Source organism: Temnothorax curvispinosus, unplaced genomic scaffold, assembly GCF_003070985.1.
Source record: "Temnothorax curvispinosus isolate PA1 unplaced genomic scaffold, ASM307098v1 QBEX01004926.1, whole genome shotgun sequence".
Lineage (NCBI taxonomy): Eukaryota > Metazoa > Arthropoda > Insecta > Hymenoptera > Formicidae > Temnothorax > Temnothorax curvispinosus.
Genome location: NW_020214706.1, coordinates 392,474 through 416,306, shown reverse-complemented (window position 1 = coordinate 416,306; position 23,833 = coordinate 392,474). Strand labels below are relative to the sequence as shown.

At 38.1% G+C, this 23,833-nt stretch overlaps 1 protein-coding gene and 1 long non-coding RNA gene across 2 annotated transcripts in view; one reads left to right on the top strand and one right to left on the bottom strand.

Moving 5' to 3' along the window:
* LOC112454224 (protein madd-4) overlaps positions 1 to 23,833 on the bottom strand; it is a 183,309-nt gene that overhangs the window by 69,534 nt on the left and 89,942 nt on the right. The window contains 1 exon segment of the mRNA XM_025015491.1: positions 10,885 to 11,004. Coding sequence (XP_024871259.1) covers positions 10,885 to 11,004 — 120 coding nt within the window.
* On the top strand, positions 12,530 to 13,014 carry LOC112454225. The gene is made up of 2 exons (XR_003040708.1): positions 12,530 to 12,765; positions 12,924 to 13,014. It is a non-coding gene; the product is annotated as an uncharacterized LOC112454225 (long non-coding RNA).

The window sequence follows — 23,833 nt, the reverse complement described above, 5'->3', positions numbered from 1 at the left end:
GTGTGATTTATTCGGTTCGGGTTTCATTAACTTTGTCATCCGATAATCTCCCGAGATCAAAGAATTAACAATGTTACGGGGGGGGGGAGAAGTCATAAAAGTCAACGCAGCCGGGAAAATAACTTCGTTCAAAATTGAATTCAAGTAGAAAAACATTCGCCTTGTCGGCTGAGACGCACTATGATATTCCAGAATTTTAATTTAATCGCTTTTTTTTCTTCAACTTTTTACGACCATTATAATTCTCGAGCGTAAAGTTCGTCCATTACATTCGCATTATACTTACGAGGCTCGTACACGTCACTAATTAGATCAGTAATGTCGATGTGATCATTTAATTATAATTCGTGTTTGCATAATCGATAACTATTTAATTGTGCAACGCGGTTAGATACATGCTTTTGGTCTGGTCCACGTATATAGGCTCTTTTGTTTCAGCCGATATTTCTATTTCATTTTTGTATAAAAACTTTCGGAAATGAAAAAATGAAATATAAATATAGAATCAACGAGAGCGCAATGCGAAAAAAGTTAACGTTCCACTTTTAACGTAATATTAATAAACAATATCGGCGCGAGTACGTACGAAGTGATTATTAATAGTAAACTGATTTGAAATTTCGAAAAATTGTAGCCGCAATTTCCTATAAAAAAACCTAATAAAGCATATATGTTTTCGTATGCACGCTATTTTATATTTATCTATGCTGTGTGCGATGGGAAACTGGGTATTACACCTCGAAATTAATAGTACTTCAATGGCTGAGACCGTGATGCGATACCAAAGCTCTGCACGAAATGCAATCACCGTTTCGATACATTTTCGCGTCATTACCGCGGCTGTTAAAATGGCTAAGCGAGTTTCGCGGCGTGCCCATGATAAATATCAAAACGTCTACCACGTTAGGTAAAAGCGCAGGTTTAATTTCCCGGAAATTCATTAGCGCGGCCCAAACGAAACATAATGAACTTTTCTATTCCTGCGTGTCCTAGATTCGTCCAGGCATGGAGAGCTCGCTCGTAATATCGACAAAAAGAAAAGTACGCGTTATAGGCAGGAATAATATTAAATATTTATTCTCAAGTAGAATCTAAGGTAAAATCGTTGATATCTATCTTACAATTTGAGAAATCGAATCAATTAAGTACTATAGTACCTCGTTATATTTACGCAGGCTAATACTTATGCGGATCAATATTAACTTCATCAAACTATAACCATTTATGTACAATTTCATATAAAGTTTACATATTATATAATTATATTATATATATAACTTGCATTTTTAATAAATTAAATATAATTTCATTGTGAATCGATCCTACTATTATTTTTGAAAGTATTTTACATCCTTTCGACATGTTGTTCATAAACTTGATCTCTTTCTAATTACAACCTTGTATCCAATCTAATACGTGAACGGCTAAATATTGTTTTCGCGTGCTGTCGTAATTTTCGCATCAAGTGAAACGACGTTTGCTTGAAATGGCGGAGCGGAAGAGAAAGGAAAATGGCAAAATGGCTAATTTAACTTGTCCATACCCGCGGATTCGCGTTCACGGATGTGAGAAAAAAAAAACGGATTCCACTTCGAGTTAATTTGTGAGCGAAGCTTCGCGAATCGATATCGCGGGGTTATGAAATCCGCGGTGGCGGCGACCGACGGTCGGGGCCGGAAATCATGTCCGAAGCCATCGCCGACGGCAGCACGGAGGTTATTACACGTCAGTCACACCTCCCTCAAAATTGCAAAAGTTTTATAAGACAGAACGATCCTCGCGCGATTACGTCCCGCGCGACTTATGGCCGAGGCTTTGTTATTGCGCAAGTCGACCTGCGAGCGGCTATATTGCACCGTGCGAAACAAAGTACTCCGATTTCTAACCCGTTACGAACAACCCCGGGGGAATGCCGGCTCGTGATTATCCAGTTGACTAAGAAATTGCAGGATAATTAGAAACAACGGAAATTGAATTTTTCGTAAGGTTGTTTTGATAAATAATTGCTTAAGGAGTTATGCAAAAAAGTAGACTGCATATTTCTCATAAGTAAGCATTATTCTTGTAAAAGTGTGTGAAGTCACGTGTGATTTACATGCTACATGCTACAATTAGTGATGGTTCTTTCAGCCACAAAAATATTCATAACATATATCTAATATTCATAATTATATAATAATTTTACGTTCATTGTATTTAAAAAATTGTTGCAGAGTTCATGTAATGTAGCATAAGATGAGTTATTAAACAACATTTGCAATAAGTTAATAACTGCAAATTAGCCGGGTGCACAATATATTCTATTGTAACGGAAGAGAATTGTAATTTTATTGGAAAAGCTCGGAAAGAGTTGCCTTAGAGGTTTGTCCCTATATCAAAATGTACATTCAGTATATTTTTCGTAAAAAGTATTTACGCTACGCCATTTCCTGTTAAAAGTAAAAAAAAATATTTTATTATATAATTTAATAGTAGAAGCTGCATGAAATTCTCTCTCTCATCTCTTCTCTCCACTCTCCCTCTTTCTCTCTCTTTTAGAATTTCAACGAATAATTCTATTAAACAAGTCTCGACCATTTTACGTTAACTTTAATCAAATATGTGCGTAAACGGAACGGAACTCGTTGTCGAGTATTAAAGCAGGTTGGCAATAAACAATGTAATCCACATTAAAACATCTGCATGAATATTACAACGGTTGTAAATGCGGGGATGTATGTACCCCCGTCTATGTAGAGACAAAATCCTCTGTAAAGCACAACGCTTTTGTTTGTCTAGTATCGCAATCAATTCTGCGTGAGAACAGATAATGGTATCGGTCTTCGATTAACGGATATTGGCTAGATTGCAAAGCGGGAAATATTTATTCAGACCTTAGACAGAACTCGCTCATCGGTAAATACAAGGAAAACGGATATCGGCAGTGTAGATTCGGCGCTGCGAGTGGCGTTAAATTAACAAATGCGCATCCAATTGATACGAGTATCTGGAGCGGAATTTCAATTATTCCGCTCACGGCGTGACCACCGTATGATTCACGAAATTATTAGATTGCGGATGTAGCTCGCAATAACCGCCGCCGCGGCGTCGAAATATTATTAACCGGATTGGATTAACGTCATAGGTGAAAATTTTCAGACTAATCATGGGACATCGTCGTTAACCTTTTCATCCGTTTAGGCACAATATGGCTTACAAATCTTTTATGAATCTTAGATATCTGGACAAAAAAGAACTCAAAAGAGAAAAACACTCAAAATGCAAAAATGTTTTGTCAAATGTATAAAATGTGACATTAAAAATAAACTAAAAATAAAACTCTAACATTTTCATATATAAATGTCATCGACGACCATTTTAGCGAAATAAAACTTGTACAATTATTTTTATTTGTACTATTTTCCCAACTTTTTTTTCTTCGTGAATTTAGGTTGAAATGATTTTTAAACGTTTCGGTAGCTGATGTCATGGTGCGTTATCAAATTCTATTCCCATTTCTATCCGTTGAGTTAAAAAACTAATGAACCAGTAAGAACATTTTGATTATAAAAAATAATTTAATTTAATTGACTAGGATCTAACTCGAGATGGAACGCAAAACGCTCGTGCATTCGCGCAGTTGCAATTGGAACGACCGCGACGGTACAACGGCTTTACAGAGGGCGATGACGGATAAAGCGGTAACCGGGCGAAAGTTCGCGCCGCGAGTTCGTCGGATGAGAATTATTCAAGGATTTTCCGGATAATGCAATAACGCGGACTGCACGCCACCTTGAGAAATTAGCGGCATGAATTATGAATGAGCCCAAGTTCTCGCCTGTTTATCTTCTTTAATGTCTCTTGGCGTTTCGTAGATACGTAATATGCTGGGCGATCTTGTCACGTATCTTGCGACAGGAACGCTGCTTTAATGTTATTCAAAGGTTATGATTCGATCGATAAGTTTCAGTATGGACATTTTAATCTTTATGCGTGTCTTCTATCGCCTTTAACACTGAGAAAAAAATATTATCTAAAACATGAGAGCTTTTCAATTGGATATAAATTTATGAGAAGTTCATGACAGACAAAACGGAAACAAATTGAACATTTGATCTCTAATTAATTTTAAACAATCACTATAATAATTGTCTATGTTAAAATGGATACAAAACAGTTTATATCTTCAGATCAGTATTTTCACCCAGTTAATGTACAAAACTTCAAGAAACTTGCTTTCTGCAATATTACAAACTCGTATATTCCTACATGAATATTTCATGTTTCATCGAGCAGCATTTTGTGGATGTATGCTGGGAAATCGTGCCTTAAGTACACGATCTGCTCGAAATGTCATTAGTATCAGTTACGGTGATTGTAAGCCATACCTTCTCAAGTTCGCCTCTGCAAACGTGCGTCGTTAAGTATGACGGTTTCGGAGACAGTCCGTGTTAAGTCGCACCGCAACGCGTGTAACCATGATAGAATACCTTCGAAACCGAACACCCGTTAAATGCAATTAGGTTGTTAAAGCGTAGTAGAGTCGCGAGTGCCCCGTCGACAGTTTTCTACCCTCTTCATACTTTGCGAGTACCACTAGAAGGGTATGAGCGGCGACGTTCTGTGCGATAGCACGAAGAAAGAGATTTGGATGCTCATTGTAACGGCACGCACGGCCAAGCATTAAAGCGATCGCTTCGCGTTTCGAAGCCCTTGTTGGTTTTTTGTCGTCAAGCAATATACGTTTTGTGTCATAATGTATTTTACGTAAATAGTTTTATATCTACATTTACTCAGTTATTTTGTTCATATACAAAGAAACGTATACAAAAATATTTGTTACAAAAATTTTAATATTATTTTAAGATAAAAATAAATTGTATCACTTGCTACGTTAAAAAAATGTTATGTTATTCCCCCTTCTCTCATATAGCAATGTATTATCAGTATAAATAAGTGACAAAATTATTATGACAGTATTACGAAGACTTTATAACATGGGATTATTACGAAGACTTTATGGCATGGGACTATTACGAAGACTTTATGGAGTATCAGGATAATTAAATTGCGTAAAACGTTAGCCAGAAAAATTGCTAATAATCTGCGTATAAATTTGCACGAGACAAATTGATTAATTTGATAGCAGCAAGTTATTCATATCTCTTCAAAAGTGGATCACAAATATAAGAGAACAACTGGGGGCAATTCACAATATAGCGTTATAAAAATAAAAATAATTTATTAGCAGTCAATTACACGTGGATACGCTGTTTTGTGATAATCGAGCAAACCGTATTAATTGTTAATATGTTTGAGAAAATTTAATCAGCGGGGAGTGATGTCATTTCAGTGATTCATGATGCATTTTCAAATGATCTTCTTATGGTAGAAAGTAATTATTATATATAAAAATCAAGATTATTATATATAAATTTATATTTACGTATATTATATTATATTTACGTAAATATATTTTTACGTAAATATCTTGACAATGTATATAACGTTTTACAATAACATCGTAAATAACGTGCATGCATGCCCCATGTTCGGGATGTCTGTTCTCCATTCGAAAACTAGATATAATAGAGATATACAAATTTTTATTTTAAATTAAAGTGGGTTTTTTCAACCAATTACTCGTACAAAATTGTCTACCTTGGAAACTGGCTACAAAATTTATCAATTGCAATCTATTTTCAATTTGCCATTTTTAATCACCCGCGAAAATAAAGCTGTGTAGAAATATACGCTTTTCGATTAATGTTTTATTTAAAACGTATTCTATGAAAGATTTCTCGATTCAAATCGCACCTGCGTCCTTGGGACTGTTGCATTTCTAGCCGCGCGTAAAGAAGAATTCATAAAGTCCGTAGGTCAATGCTCGTATGTGCGGGCAGGCACGTTCCGTGGGTTATCCCGCTGCATTTTCTTATAAAAGCTCGACTATACTCCTTAGAAGATAAAGGGTTGGCACGGGTTTCGGGTACAGACTGAATGGTTGTCTACCGTGCACAATGAACTTCGTGCGCCTTGAGAGACGAGAAAATACTTCTTGGAAAGTCGCTGTTCGCTACGGACTCCAATGCGAGTTCTCTTTTTTTTCTACATTCATCTAAATTAATCAGCAAATGGTCGACGAAACCTCTGGAATTTTTTTTAAATTTAAAATGTGGGATCAATTCCACGCTCGTCAATTTCAACAACGTCTAAATCGTGCGTGAATATAATTTAAATAACGATGACCTAAGTAAATTAACCATTGCAATCGGTCGCATATAAACGTCTTTAATCGATGCCATTACCATCCCCGCACGAGGTAATTCAATTTACAGGCACTCGCAATTTCGAAGCTGCGTAAGCTGCGTTTCGCGAGAATTGCATTAGGAGAAGGAGGGTCTACGTTACTATACCAAATTTTCCGTATTCGGTAAAACTTTGTGGGACACGCATCTCATCGAGTATTTGCGAGGTATTCGCGGAGGAACTGAAAATATACGTCGAAAACAAACGATATTTCGATACTGCCGCGACATCCTAATTCGCTTTTCAAATCCGCCTTATATCGCCGCGGCGGCGTATTCGCAAAGTTAGTTTTATGTTCGCTGCCGCAATGCAATCACCGAGAAACAGTGAAATATCCCGTGGAAGTACACACGATATATGCATCGTGTACAACTTCCTGTACGGAATATGACCTTATTTTCCTTATCCGCTGCAACTTCGGTTATCGTGAATATCTCACAAAAGTATAGAGTTATCGTTATCCGCTGAATATTTGATATTAATTGAATGAACTTTTGTACGCGAAAGCGCGTACAAGGTGAATTTGTATTTTGCTTCTGGATTACTGGAAATATTTGGTAACAAAAAATATGGTAATTTGCTTGAATAACAGTTTTCAAGTAAACAATAGCTCTTTCTCTCAATGTCTTACTGTAAGATCTTGTAAAGAATAGACTCCAATTAAGAACTAAAAAATTATATTATCTCTTCAGGACTTCTTAAGCTTAATTCGTCCAATAACGAAAATAAATATTTCCGTACGAATTTTACAATGGCGCGAAAAAACCTTTTGTTCGACATGATTACATAATCACGATGCGTTCATTACCATCACTTATTACGTTGTAGTATACTTTCGTCGAAATGGCACCTTTATAAGAGCCGATCCATAATCATTTATCTTAAGCTACTCAATTTCGCAAGGTGCAACGCACTTTGCTAGGAGAAAGCGATTCTCCTGTAGATCCCTTTTCATTCAAACCAGCCATTAGTTTGTCCGATCATCCCTCAATCTCCGTAACCGTAAGACGCGGTTTGAGCCTGCGAGAGGAAAAAAAAATCTATCGAAATGAAGATAAAAATGAGATAGGACAGAATCGACATCGTCGTACGTGCGCGATCAGTGGCTCTCAGCTTATTTAGAGCGCGCTTCGGCAAGTGTGCGCGAAACTATTCGGGAAGTCGCGATAACGAGGAGCCTCTGGTAGTTTTGCAAGTTTTACACGCGACAGTCGGCTTCCGGTTGTCGAGAATAGAATGACATTCGGAAGGAAAGCGACGGTTTTCACGTGGGAGCCTGTCTCAGGTATTCCGGCGTCGCGGCGCCAGCGCGATCGTGCCGTAAAACTGATCACATATTTTTCTGTCGAGCACGCGACTGTATTTTACGAACTTGTGCGGCACAGTCTCCTTTCCAAGGTGTGAATTATGGGCTGCGCAAAATTTGTCGGTTTAATCGTTCAGTCGAGTAGTCGCCTCCTGCGCGCCGCTAAAATGCCAGAAGCACGTGGAAGTAAGAGACTGTTTTACGGAAGCGCACTAATGAAGATTCCTTTTCGGTAAAATGATATCTTTCGTCGCAACGACGGAAATATTTCGGAACTTTAGTCTCGCAACTTAAAATCGAGATCGATTAACTGGATATTAAAAAATGTTATATCTCTTAAATATTTTTTATGCAATTCGGATACAATAAAGTTTTCAAGAGTACGCTTTTTCCCTTTCTATCATTCATATATATATGGTAAAAAAATACGAAATTGATGCATTAATTACTACGGGTTTCTATAATGACTTCTCGCGCAGCAATGTGGAACTTTGACTCCGTATCAAAAAGTTTCCCGAAAGTCCTAATTCTTGCGATATCACCAGTGATCGCGAAAGAGAATTTTTCTCCCGTAACAACCGTTGGTGATAAAGTTACTCGAATAACGTAACCATTCGAGTCTTCTCGCTCAGGAAAGCCTCGAAGAATCATTACAAACGTATAGCGCGTAACAGCTCGTTCGAAAATCGCTTCGAACTTTAAAGTGACGGTTCGTACGTAAAGTTCGAGTACGTTGTAAGTTCTACAACGGTGTGTAATGCGTAACGTAGAGATGAAAGATATTTCTCTTTTACCTCGAGGCCCGCGCGACGAGATTCAGCGAGATACTTTCCTGTTTCGCGTTATCCTTTCCGGCTTTCCGGGAAGATTGCGATTACTCCGCAAGACAGCGGAATTTACGAAGTGCGTTAGGCAATTTACATGTACTTTGCAGTTCCGCCAGACTCGCGCCCGCGCCGGCTACAGCCGACTCCGTATACAACGCGCATATAATCGCGTGTAGAAGTGATTTAATGTCGGAAAACGGCGCGAGTGCATCCATGCAAGCACGGCTCTAACGTCGCCTAAGCGTATCCACCGAATGGGTTGGATTTCTAGCGGGGAAGGAGCTACGCGCCACGCTGTTCTTACCGTACGTTACTGCGGTCGAGAAGTGCGCCAATAATGTTTTCTCTTCCACTCTCTCGGGCTACTTAAGAAAGGTAAAATCTTATTTCTTCCGCCGGGAAAAAGAGCGAGGTCGCGACAGCGCCAGGAGTTTCGACCAGAATTCGCCCGGCGTACACCGAGTACGTTTATTTGAAGTTAATACGTATATAGCATGCGGCTGCAAAAGCCATCGTTTCTCTCTAATCAATATTTTAAATTAAATTTTGTATTAAATTTTAGATTTTACGTATAAAAGAACTCAATTACACGATAAATAATTGTTTCTACAAATATATTTACAGAAGCGTACAGATTTCTTTCTCTCTTTCTTGTCGAATTAACAGTTTGATATTTTCCATTTGTTCGAAATTTACGACAAGTATTTTATTAAACTCGAGACAGTCAGCTAATATATCAGATAATATTATTCCGATATCCCACGGTTTTGCTATCATAGCAGCGATAAAGATATACATATTATATATATAAGTGCAGACGTGAAAGCGCGACGATTTCATGTGCGGAAATCGAACAACTGTGATGTACTTTTTGAATCAATCTGAGCGTGGATACGTTAAAAATTTACTGCTTAGCTAGACGAAATCCTATTTAACTTTAAGCAGAATCCACCACAAGCGACCAATTATAGGAGTCACGTGTGATCCGCGCTAATTGAACAGTCCGGAGCCAGAAAAGCGTGAGCCATTAATCATTCCAATGCCAAGGGATGTAGCAAAACCGGTCGAGAGCAATTTTTCGACTTTAATATTAAGTGAGCGATTTTCATTACACTCTGTCTACATTTCTGTAGATACGTCCTAATAAGTGAAATGACAACAAAGATTACCGGGGATTAAAACACAGTCGGAAATCTGTTCTGGGGTAATTTCATTATACTTCTCTTAATAATAAAACAGCGAAACTTCTGGTGCACGAAGTTTCTGAATGGGAATGTTACAAAAATTTCATGATTTTTCTGTCGAGGTAATGTTTTAACTTTGTTAATTCTCCGGTGTATAAATCTTTTTCATAATTTCAGAAAAATGTAATTTTGCCGTATATGTCTTCATATATCTAGGCGTGAAAAATTTATACAAACTTTTACTTTCTCTACTGTAAAAATTTATGCAAAGTAGAAAATTATTCGCAGATCTAAGAATTTACAGCACAAAATTTAAAATCCTCAGTAATTCATATTTTGGCTTCTTTTCAATTAAATAGAAAATAAATTTTATACGTTAAATGTTCAATCGTGGATGCTGATCCTCGGATATTCACTGACTGCAAGTATTTGTCACTCCTGCGAAAGGGATTAAATTTGGCGGAAGGAATTTTCGATGCTATATAGAGCGTTAAATTCTGAAGAACGAGACGTTTGACCGTAACGGGTAAGTCTCGCGAGTTGTGGTCATAAATTTCGCCGGAAAGTCTCTCGCCACAGTATTCACACGCGACCCGGATGTCACGTCATGCGTAATAAGCAGTAACTTACAACGGAAACAACAGGAGAAGCGCATTCCCCGCGCGCGTTTTCGATCGGTATTTAAATGCATTCCAGAGAAAAATATCACAGGAGGACATCAGAAGGATCCGGTGACGTCCGGAAGTTCCGGAGGATAGTAAATACTTAAAACATTCTTCACGGAACTGGGAGAGGCACCGCATAAAACTCTTCGGCGAGTTACCTAGAGGCGAGGTAAAAGCACGCTTCGCGAAAACGCGACAACACCAGTTGTCCGATTTCTGCGACCCATTTCCGTCGAGCGACCGACGTGAATAAAGATGTTTATTCTTGCCGGAGCTTTCGGTGACATTTTCCCCACGGCTCTCTTTCTCCATTCTCTTTCTATCCCTCATTCCTACGTGAATTTCGCGTCGCCTGTCCTACGTGCGGTTGGCACTTGTACACTACAGTAAGAACACGTTATTCTCGAGTCGCGAGATCGAGCGTGCGGCGTGTGCCACTTTGCCCTTTTCACCGCTCCTGTGTGTGAACCATGACCGCGATTCTTCAAGTTTCTGATCCAATAGGAAACGAAGGTTTACCTTCTGAACCGGTTTCGAAAATCCGACCGCATACGTCACGCGGAGCGAGGCAATTGCGATTGGTAAAAAGTGAAGGTGAGGAGAAACCGTTTTACCTGATCTACGGCGTCGACCGCGAGATTGTTGCCGATATTGCTGATCTCGGAAGTGTCCTCTGTGATCGAATGATCGCCGATGGTACTGTTGTCGCTCACGACGAGGCCCAGCAGGCATATCTGTAATAGAGTTATCAAAGATCAGTTAAGTTTTTAAAATTATTTCAAGCTTTAGATAAATACTTATTATGATATCTATATTATATGATTTCATATTTAATGAGCGATAATGGCACAAAATATGGCGATTTGTTCCTGCATGCACTGAGATATATGGCGCTTTCGCTCTTACAATAGATAACAATGAGGGGGAGTCTTGTATCTGTAGAAAATAAATGTCGAGAATTGCCGAAGGGGTAAAAAGTTCTGCGGTTTCAGGTTTCATGTCGTCATGGTCTCGAATAATACACGAGATCAGGAAGCCGAATTAACAACGCGTTGGAGAACGACACATGTTGAAATGTCATAAAGATGAAGTATTAAAAAAAATGTATAGTATTCAATTATTACGAAACCACTACAAACTGCTATGTATATTATCTCGTTTCATTTATTAGATTGTAAGGCTGGTGTCTCGTGGAGCGGATTTACGCGCCCTACAAGTGCATAATATTTCTAGAATATTATAGATATGAATATGAATATTAATATTAATATTAATATGAATATTTAATATCAAATAATATTACGCGCTTATAGGGCGGAAGCGCAACGAGCGTATCACCAATCACGGAATCGTTCTGATAAAACCCTTTCAAAGATTCCGTCGAAACGGTCTCTGATTCGAGTAGGCTATCTTAGAGGTTAAGTGATTTCTTCAAAGTAATCGCTGAAAATCAGTATCCCCCCCTCCCCCAATTGTAAACCGTATAAAGAAGTAACATGTATTCTCATCGCAAAAAAAAAGACAGAAAGAGGGAGAAAAGAGTGACATAATATAATGCGCGATATACAAGCACGATAATATCAAACGATGAATACCAGACGGATGTTAGTCGTCGAATTGGAACGCCGTTCGGACCGTTCGTGTACTCGTGCGGAAGCTGCAGCGGCAGAAACGCGCGGTTGCACTCTCTCCGCAGCCATCGTCGAAAGACGCCATCCGTTTCCGCGAGCCGATTCGCCGCGGCGAGGTACACGGCAAAGTAAATCTGGTCGGTCGGTCGGTCGGTCGGTCGTCGTAGAGAGACAAAAGAGTGCGCGCAAGAAGAAGCAATTTAATTGTGGCCCGAGTTCCGCCCGAAAACGGATATCCACTTTCTGGTATTACGGTACAAGGAGGAACTTTTGTAACAAGCCACCCCGTGCACTCGCGCGCGTCCCAACGACCCGCCCTTTACCAGCCGCACGTAGCGCTCGTTCCGGCGAAATTTTCCAACCGGAGGAATTCATATTTTACGACGGGAGGGGTCTCCGCCGCTGCCGGTGCATAATACATTTTTGTTGAAACAATCGGCTGTCTGCCGCGGAAGCGGCATTAGTCATGAGGGCTCGCAAAAGCGTATAACGATTCAATCTCGTTGGGTTCCGAGTTCCGACGACATCGGACTACAATTTAACAAGAATCGCTCGAAGAGAGATGAAACGTACAAATTTAACAAAAACACAACCGATTAAAAGATTGAGATTATTCGTAACAATCTTAACCCTTCGCCCGTAAACTGGGTCATAAATGGCACAAGCCGAAATTCAAGATAGAATACCGCCGAAATGAAAAGGGGGGGGGGCTTGCCGTCCCTCGTAAAAAAAGTAGGTAGTGGGGAGAACTCATGCCCAAAGTTTCGTTGGAATTCGCCAGTGTGTGCTTGACCAGCAGCGAGTCAAAGTGCGTCCAGTGCCACTATTGACCCAGTTTACGGACAGTGCCAGACTTTCGTGCAAGTAAGTAAAATTAATTTAACGTCATTTTCATATTACTACAGTTATTTTTAACTTATATAAGTGATATTTTTTTATGATTGTGTATATTATATATACCTATAACCTCAAAATTTGAGTGGATGAAAACACGTGTAAAAAGAAATTACATGTACTTTCAGGGTACAATGGATGATCAAGCGACAAATATCAGATATTATTTACGAGAAAGACGATTTTATATGATTTTTTAATAAAATAATGTAAAAATTACGTTAAAAGTCTTATTTCTCCTTAACCCGAAAAAGGCCATTTTCAATCCTCAGAATAATTATACTTTTTAAAAATGACCCATATACAGAATTTTTTTCTTGAAAGTACACATATTTAACTATAAAACCTCGTTGAAATTTTTTATTTTGATTTAAAACTCAATGAGATATGATTTTTTTAATAAAAATGGATTTTTATCAATTTTTTGCATAAAGAATTATTTATAAACAATTTATCTTATAATGAATCGCTAAATAAACTTTGGGATTATAAAATAGGATAGTATACAAGTATTACAGAATTTTTTCAGATTTTTTGAACACTATTTACTAGGTCAAAATAACGACAGGACATTTATGACCCAGATTACGGACGATGCCAGTCAAATTATAGTTTACGGGCGAAGGGTTAAAGTAGTCCAAATTTTTCTCATTTAATATAAATTTTAATGTAAAAGAATATTAATCTTAACAATTCTTTTTTCAAGACCAATATTGAGATCCACAACGAGCGACAATTTTTGTAATTGTTAGGGGAATATTTATGTGCCAAGTACATCTACCACTATATCTTCCTTTTCTCGTTGCTTCGAGATGCATTGAATGTCAAGAACGTCATGTTGCTCATATTTAGGATACTCGGCCCTTTCGTGACTCACACAAAGAGATTCCAGCATGATGAGAGCGCGTTGATATATTTTATGGTTACGCCAACTTTCTCTTCCCCGCATGTTTCATTAAAGGCTCCGCGCGCGCGCGAGAAAGGATCGCCGGAGTAATCAACCGATGTGTATATTTGACCGTTCGCACACGTCCCGCGAACGAATATATTCGCGCCGCCGCGCATTCGTTTAACGTCGGCGCGTGACATACGTACGGCGCATACCCGTAAAGATCCGTCGACGATGGAGCTTAACGTCCGCTGCAACGTTATTAGCGATAAATTTAGAGGCCTGTGCCGCCCTATAATTAAAGGTAAACGGTTGGCGTCTCGGCGCGTCCCTAGAAAATGAACTCGTACAGATTCGGAATTAACACAAAGACGCGTACTCAGACGTAATCCGTTATGGGCTCTTTCATTCGGAAACGTATGTTTTTCAGGCTGTTATTAAAACAGTTCTGTTTAAAATAATGAAACAAATGAAAAGTGGTCATAAATCGTAAACTTATCGTAATAACATCGTATCAATATCGTTAGATGACGAGTTAAGTCGTTCATTATATTTTCGTATCTTTTTGCTTTCTGACTCTTAAATTGTACATATTTATTATTTTCTATATAGTATACATTCGAGAAGAAAGGATATGGAATTGATCCTCCTTTTATTCATCTACACGCACACGCACGTACACACTTTTAGTCATTTTATTTTTATAAAACGTTCTACTTTTTACGTTTGAATATTTCAACATTCAAATATAACTTCGCAGTTGACAGAAAAAATTTCCTACAAAGGATTGAACTTTTTCAGTTCGGATTTATTTTAGTAATGGTAAAAGCCAGTAAAATCAATAGACAATAATATTATGTTAATTATTAACTAATAAAAATTTGTATATTTAATAAAAACATATTATTAATGATTGACACCGAATAAATGTTTAGACGTAATTATCAGTTTTGTAATGTTGTGTGTATAATTGTTATATAATCAAAAACTATATTTTAAAACTATAAGATGTCATTAACTATCACTTAGGAAAATCATAATTATCGATCTTCAGCCGACCACCTATACTCCTCTGCAATCAACGTCTCTCTTGTGGCCTCGACAGCGAGAAAATTACAGTGATCAGGAGTAAGGCGGTCGAACGGATTAATCACGACGATCGAATTCACAGTAATTGATATACCTAACGACTGATATCATTTACATTTAACGGTGCTTATTTGTATATGAACTCTTCTAGAATATAGAACTTGCAAAAAGTACTTAAATGTTTTTCTAATTCAAAATACAAAAATTTAATGTGATTAATATGCCTTTAAGTTCTAGGAAGGCATTTTTGCGAATATTAAATTATTGTATTAAGAATAGATTTTAAAGTTCTAAAAATAAACTAGCTCATGTGTATTTACATATATACATATATTAGATTAAATCGATCTTAGAAATTATAATGAAAACATAAAGATGAATTAAAGAAACACCGCTGATTGCATCGTTACAATTTTGGTTCACTCGTTTTCCTGCAGATCTTCAAAAACGGAAAAAATGGACGTTAAATCCGCGAACCATCTTGTATAACCATCTTGTATGCTATCTGCACATGTAACAGCGCAAAGTAGCACGTGCACAAGAACGCGTGGCCAATTTGTAGTGGAGCGATCGTGAACATGAGATTCTCTTCTGTCGGCGTGAACCCCGGTCGAACGGTGAACCGCGGGCTTAGCGTAAAATTTATGTCCGACATGGGACGGCTAACGAGGCGTCGGTCGGCCCGATGCCATTTAATTCTTATCTGACCTCTTGATTGGCTCGCGTGCCGCGCGCGGATTAACGCCGTCGGACCGCATTAATTCCAGTAATTAACTTGGCCCCGCTTACGCTCGATGAAAGTTCGACGTGGGCTACCCCTCCAAGATCGAAACCGTAAACTAGCGTGCGCGAGTCGTCCTCGATAATGCGACGGCATTGCATCGAGAATACAAATTTCTTCATAGTTTTCTCGTAGATTTCCTGTCGATGAAACAAGTTAATCGAAACATATATCGCCAGAATCAGACACGATTATATCATGTAATATGTTACTCGCAATGGTGTGATCATATATATTTTAATAAATTTATAAAACGTCTTGAAAATATATAATTTTGACATCGATTGTAATTCTATCAATCTGGTAATTTTAACTTTGAAAAAATCATGTTCTACGAAATCATAATACGCATCTAATTCAATCCGATTATAAAAAATTGATTTGACACGTTTTACACGATTTTTCCTCAAATGCTTCTTGTGCCATGTAATATACATAGTATTCATAACTGTTAATTGTGTAAACTGTTCAGCTTAACGATGCATTGTAATTTACATGCGCACACAATTTATGATACGGCAATTAGTGCTGAATTGTATAGCATCAGGAGATACATTTCAACATTGTATCGCAATTAAAACTGATCATTCGGTACGACGACTTTTAATCCTGATTAATGGTGAAATATCTACGAGTTCTGATTACACGTTATAAAGCTTTTTTTATCGGAAAGTACATGTTTCAGGTTTCTTCATGGTGTATTTATCTCCTCGCAAACGAAGTCTTAAAATCACGCGAGAAAAATGGATTCACGAGCGCCTTGTCCACCGATTATCAAGGAATTTCTATTCCCGTCCATGACCTTTTGGCATCACTGCACAAAAAGAAGAGGAATGTGCTTCTACCTACAGGAGGAGAACACGGGATTGTACTTTACGTCACGGTGTGAATAAAATTAATTTTCGACCGAAATCGCATCCGTGCGCAACTATACAAAGGTGTTTCAAAGGCACGTGGCGGCGTATTGAGAAGCTGCACTAAAAGGACCGTCGTGTTTCCAGATTAGAGCCTCCGCCTACCTAATCTGAGTACAGTGCATTTATTTATGAAGGAACGCGTGTAGCGCGCGTGTATTCACGTGTTTAAATATTCAAATAGAATCAAATATTTTAAATTCCTGAAATTGAAATTCATATTGAAGCATAACAATGCTATTTCATGTAAATATTTCATTCTTGTTATTAAAAATAAATTTTTTTAATTAAAAATCATGGATACATTTTTCATTATTCGCAAAAATATTGTTATTACATATGTATTTTTTCCTCTCTTGCTATTCCCGCTATTTCAGTTTTAGTTGTAAAAATCATACTATGTTATTAAAATCGTATTTCGTTTTAATTATAATAATGAAGCATTTATTGTATAAAACTACGTTTCAATTAAATTAAGCTTTTGGCGCAAACTATTAAATTCAATCATTATGTGAGCACTATTATGAACATCACTATACACATTCATGTATATTCCGCAAACTCCCAAAAAATTCCTTTTCTTATTTTCTTAAATCTAGGGAAATAAAAAAATTAAGTGCGACAATAAAACAAATTTACAATAAACGACGTCAGTTTACAGTTACCGTGTACGGCACATTTATCATTACGACTTGCATAACAAAAAATATGTTAGCATATACGTAATCACGTATAGAACTTTAATGTCGGAAAACAACTCGGATATAATATGAGAAATGGATCAGAGCAGGCAGCGCCTTAATCACCTGCGGCCGAGGATAGCATACAATGTATTTATTCACAATGCATCTTAATATATAAAGCTCATTTGTGCGCCCGTTTGTTATAATCAAGGCTTTTATCGTTGCGAGAATCGAAAGAAGCAAAACGTATAGTAAAAAAACTATCCCTTCGTATTTCCCGCCGATGTATTCCTCCGGATTTACTTGAGATAGACTATTGATTTATTTAATGCTCCAGCAGCATATGGCATATGTATTCAAAAGGTGTATATGCCGGTATCCTCATAGTACGTCCTGATTTTCTCGAGAATCACAGGATATAGTTAATAAATGGTACGCGAAATTTACCGCTTTATATTATCGAACATTTATTTTCATATATGAAATTTTTATATTTCTTATTATTTGATAATTTCTGGATGGATTCGGTATGCGCATGTATAAATTGTAAAAACAAACTTTTTCGTTGTCTACTACTTCCAAAAAGCTTAAGAGAATATCCTTGGTCATTCTAGTTTATATTTTAACTTTTTACGATCTCTATTATAAAATAATTGTATTTTTATACTGTTTCGTACAGTTTATATTTTTATAATATTATAAAGAATTTTTTTCTTTATGTAATATTCTGCTACATACTGCTAGGTAAATTGATTACATTTTAGAATGGTATATAAATCGATGGTATAAAAATTATAAGCAACAAAAATTAATATAACAATCTATTGATAATGATTCACCCAAACGACGGAAATATCAAGTAACACTCGTTTGGCTAAAAAAAAATTTTTTTTTAACGAAAACAAAGCTTTCTCTATGAGGAAGCAAAAATGAAGCTTTTAAGTTAACGGAAGTCCATTGCCGTAGACTAACAATCTTGAAAACCGTTATAAGACGCGTTATAAAGATTTTCGGACAAGACTTTCCGCAAGAAGATTGTTGTTTAAGAGCGGGCTCGCGTTTCGATATCGGCTAGTTCCAAGGAGCACTTTGGGACCCTAACACAGTATATTATTCAAGAGTCTCGACAAAAGTGACGGTTACGAGTCGATCAAACCATCTTAGATGTAAGATGCAGTCGCTTTCTATACATGCATAATATATATGCGTAACATTTTCCGATGTCTTAGATAAAGTGGATAAAATATTACCATCATCTTCGCGTATTACAAACCTTTGATTTTACTATTATTATCAGATGTAAATTATCTCATGTATATGTATATACAGAACGTATATTATGTATATAGACGATAAGATACATTATATCTCGTGTATCTCATGTATATAGAACGCATTATTAAAACTCATTTGTATGTATCTTCTGGCGAAATATATATTCGTAAGTTATACTCGCAAAAGCATGTACTTTATATGTATTTAAACACAATGAGCAAAAAACTACATTTTACTTGCGCTAAATTTCAAAATATATAGGGTCTCTCAAACAAATTGCCTTTTATCTATCTATCGTGCCTTTATCAGTTATATTGTAATTACAGTAGAGACAGCTTCTGGACTGCTTCTAGCTGCTTTTAGACACTATTGATAAGTATTGTAAAATCTAGATTTTTCTAGAATTCCGCACTCACATTTAACCTAAGGAAAAGGAGGAGGTAACCAAAAGGGAGAATAAGGTTGACGATCACGATCGAAATCGCGATATTACGTGTAAACTGCGCTCTGGGACGAAGTTCGATTTTATGGCGACGACTACGAGCGTCCATAAATCATACTTCGCTTCTAATAGTCCGGCGAAACCATGAGTCAAGCACTCGATGGCCTGTGGGCACGACAGTCTGTTTAGATGACATATAATCGGAAAATCGTTCAGGACGGATCAAACGTAGCACGGACGTTTAACTGAGGAAAGAACAAGATTTTATTAAGAAAGAATACGACAGTAATGCGGTGTTTTTATCCTATTTCGTTAAATCGAGTTTAGAGGAACTCTAACAAATCGCGCCTTGTACAAAATTGAGATCGAAGATGATCAAAAAGTAAAGCGAAATGCATTTAATATATAAATATCGCACAAACATGTGTAGTTTTATTCTATACATTTTGAAGCGTGACTAAATAAAATATTTCTAAAGCGCTATATGTGCTCTTTATTATTCGATATATGTCAAACCATTCGATTTCATGACCCATAAGAACATTTATAGACATTTTATTGAATTATATTTATGAAGGTATTTTTACCTCGATTGCGTTGTTTTGCGCAGTATTTAGTAATTTTATTGACAGCAGCTTTTATTTTTTGGCAGTTTTGTCGATATGCTTAAGAAATCCAGGACGGAATTACATAATTCAATGCATAGAAAATAGTAAAAAAAAATTGATCGTCATAAAAATCCTATGTTTTGATATCTGATAAATTTTTTAATTTCTCCAACGTAAAAGCTGTCTAAGCATAACTTCGATAAATTTTAATTTGAGCAAATATATATAATTGCTAGGGAAAGAAATCGAGAGAAATACTGGTATTTTTTTACAGACATATATAACGTGTCACTCTTTATTCCAAATAAAAAATGTGCTTAGTTAAAAATTCAGATATACCGAATCTCATAATATAATATACAGTAAACTATCTCGATGTTCGTGCTGTATATAACCGCCCAATAGTTAGACGATAAAATCTCTATGGACCTCCCAGAGCTGTTTTTCTCTCGTCTACGGACCGGTACGCGAAACTTTCTCGCATGGCTCTCTACAAATCTGAACACCTCCTACTCATTAAACAAAATTGAACCTCTCTCGCGGATACGTTTCGCAATTTGTCCTGCAAAGAACACCGTTTTCGTATTGTGCTTCATATTTAACTGGGTGTGAAGTTCGCCTTCAAAATGACGCAAGTAGATACTACAATTTCGATATCCCGATTTGTTAAATTTCTTTTTATATTTCACGCTTTGTAGATATTTTTATTAATTTTAACTTTTATTTATTACCTTCTGTAAATGTTAGTCTTGTTCTTTTTATTTAATTTTCTCATTTAATATCATAAAGTGATTGAAAAATATGAAATTTACTAACGCCACGGAAAACTGTAAGTATAATCACGTACAATCAGTTAGAATTATAGTCAACGTCGTCGTTCAACGCCGTGGCTTAGCATCGCTTGCCTTCAAACTATCGCAATCAGACTATCCGGAAATTTTCCAGTCAGGCAACCCGCAGATCGATGTGAATAATGCATCGTAGAGGCTCGCTGTCAGTTCACTGTCAAACTTCGCACAATTCCAGCGTCTGGATCCATTCGAAGCAAGCCGTGTTCGATATGTTTAATGTTGGATCAATGTTCTCAAAATCATGCTGATGTAAAATTTATTTCGCGCACGGCGAGTAAGTTGCCGTTGCACGTACCACACGAAACCACCGTGGCTATGTTCGACTGAGCTTTATGGAAAAATGTTAGAAAGTAAGGGAGGGGGGCGGGCATGACTAGTAACGACGTTCCTCCGTAGTACGAAGCGGAAGAGGAAACGTCTGACAACTCCGATATTGAAGTTAACGTTCACGACGCTCGTATCGCGCTCGTATGACGGCGATGTGTTTGGCAAACCCTCGTTTGCCGCGTATCAAAGAAGTGCATGTTATGCGCGAGAAGAGTAGTAAGAGTTGAACGAATAATAGTGCGCGTAGAGGACGGGTATCGAAATAAAATTCGGAAACTGGATTTTCCTTGAAAAATACTGGGAAAAAGCGTCCGGTATCAAAGCGTAATAATGAAAAATCAGGACGGAGAATCTGCAGCCTTTGACAATCATATATCACGCATGGAATTGGACACGGACGGGTTTTATCAGCAATATACGCAAGCAAGTATGCTTTGATGAATGCAATAATAAATTCTTCGTTATCGGAAAATAAAATGGCATAAGAATGATACTATTTTTCATCTAATACAAGTGTGCCTTTATTGTTACTTACAATTGAAAAGATTAGAGAGATTAAATTATACGTGATCAATATATGATTAATTTCTTTTTAATTAAATCCAGAGCCATTAATAATAGAGCTATTAATAATATATAATTAATGATTAGAGTTTTTATAAGTTTGAAATTAAAAATTTAACTTCAAATGAAAACAACAGATAATATTGAATGGTCGGAGAGCAGTCCCCACAGGAAGAGGTTGATAAATGTCTTTGCAGGATAAGATCCCAACCTTCCGACTCGTTCGATCTGTTCGAGATATCCAGCGACATTCAGCGGGAACATCAACGATTTTAGAAGTTTCAGACCATTCTTTCGACTATTTTTTTTTTTACGTGCGCGAATTGCCTTTATCTCTCCTCGACGACGTTTTTCTTTCGCGGCGTGCAGAATAAAAAAAAAGCGATTTCCACGGTAAATTATTTCACCAGCTGGCTAACACCGTGTCTTCGTCCCTTCTTGCTGGTCGATTTGCTCCTCCGCTCGCATTTTTCAAACCTTCAACCTGTCAGTCGGCTATTTCCGCGCAAACATGTCGGCGCTAGGGACGATCGAGAAACTTTTTTTCTTTATTCTTGCAAATATGCCCTTCGTGGCCAAGAGTAAAAATGAAAAATTTTATTCAGATTTGTCAACGTATTGAGGTGCCCTAGCTGATATAAAGCTTATAAAGTTTTTTTAAAGATATTGAAATCTCCTTGATTGTATAAGAATGACTCATTACGCTCGGCTAGCCGACATTTTTTACGGTTGTCTTATTTACAGCTGTCAAAGGCTGATGACAAGAGAGTAGAGAGGCTGCATTTCACGAAGAATATTTCCTCGGTCTTCAATCATCCCTAGTCTACGCGCGTATTCACAATTGACCGCGGATATGAAAGGAAAGCGTTCCCGTTTAATCATGTCGGATCCCCGCAAATTGAATTACCTCGGGGTTCGAGGAAAAAAAAAAGTAAAAGTCCGCAGGGGGTGGAGGAAGTGTCTGTAAGGGATACACGTAAGGGACGCTCAGAAATCCCTTGATGGGATCGATTCACTAATAATAGGATATAATGAAGCGAGTTCTGCGGTCCCGCAGCCGCGTAGGGTGAAGGAAGGGTCCGAGGCGTACTTAAGGATCGTAAATTTTTTATATCTAAAGAGCGGTCAGTGGCTACTCGTAAATTTTTCAATACATGTTTTTTTTTCCGAGGGAATGTTGCTTTTCGATCAAAAGGGATCTCGCTGTCCAATTAGGCAAATTCTAAAGCTGATCGCCCCTTTCTTGTGGCTTTGCCACAACAGGGTGGAATCCCCCTTGTTTTTCGGCGGATTTATTGACGGCTCTCTCGGTGTGAAGTCGGGTCGTACGACCGCGTGGGCACGACGTTGCCTCCTTCGTTTACAACTCCTTGGGAGGCAGAGTCGAGGGCGTGGTACGTGGAAAAGAACCTCCTCGAATAAACCTATATAGCGGGTAAAAGAGGACCCCGGAATTTATAACCCACTCGTTTGTCACTTTTCATCCGAATCCCGGGGCAGCCGGGGAGTTCGTGAACCTCGATACGAGGTCGCCCGCGCGAAGCGTTGCTCGCCGAAGCGTTCCTAACGCCGAACGAAATCGCACAAGCCGGAAGCTTAGATCAGAATTTACCGCTGACATTTTCGATTATTTGGAGAAAATAATCCTACTCCGAGGAAGATAATTTATCGAGTTTTTCATAAATAATAGTTCCCGATCAAATAAGAAAAAAAAAACCAGACGAGAGTTTCACCATCCCGATTTGGCAATGGTGCAACCTCCTAACGAGCGAATCGGCGGCGAGCGATGAGAGTCACGGAACGGAACGGCTCGTCGGAGAGGAGAAACCGATTTAAATACCGAGAGGCGTTAAAGTCGCTTAAGTCGTCAGGTAGGCCCGGCCGGAATCGTCGGGGCCGGATCCAAGAGCGTTTTGTTCGAGCTCCCTTCATCAGATAAGCCGCGACGATGAGCGCGGTATTGCTTTCAAATTGGTTTCCGATTCGAGCGTATGATAACGGCAACGACCCACGCCTCCCCCGGTTGCAGCCTCGTCTATTCACCTACTCAACCTCGTCTCGCGTTATTAGAACTCGCTGCGGTTGGTTTCTGTTCTCTTTTTTTTTCTCCCCCGTCTCGGTCTGATTTCTCATTTCTTTTTCCCGTGGCCCGCCGGCGAACCCCAGCGATGATTTGGTACCTTGCGCAGGTCGATTACACGCAATTGACTCCCTTTGACCTGGTTAACCGTCCATGTAACAGACTTCGCGAATAGTGAGATATTCGCACGAATGAATTCACCGTTCTCGTCCGGCGATCTTGATCGGGGAGGCGCGCGCAATATAGCATCGAGAAAGTCGCGCGATTCCTGGCGAAGTGATCTCAATCTAATTGGGCCGGGGCGAGAGGCTACGGGAACGTTGAATGACGAGAAATTGAGACTAAGAGGTGATTCATTGAGAATATACAGGGTGCTCCGGGTACTCTTTCTTCCGCCCATGGACTCTTTGACCAATTTGGAGTCGATTTTTCTCTATAAAAGATCCCCTTGATGGGACGCTTCTTTTCACGTTTTAACGTTCAACATTAAATGTCTCTTTATAGCTAAGTCTGAAATTAATATTCTATTCAAGTC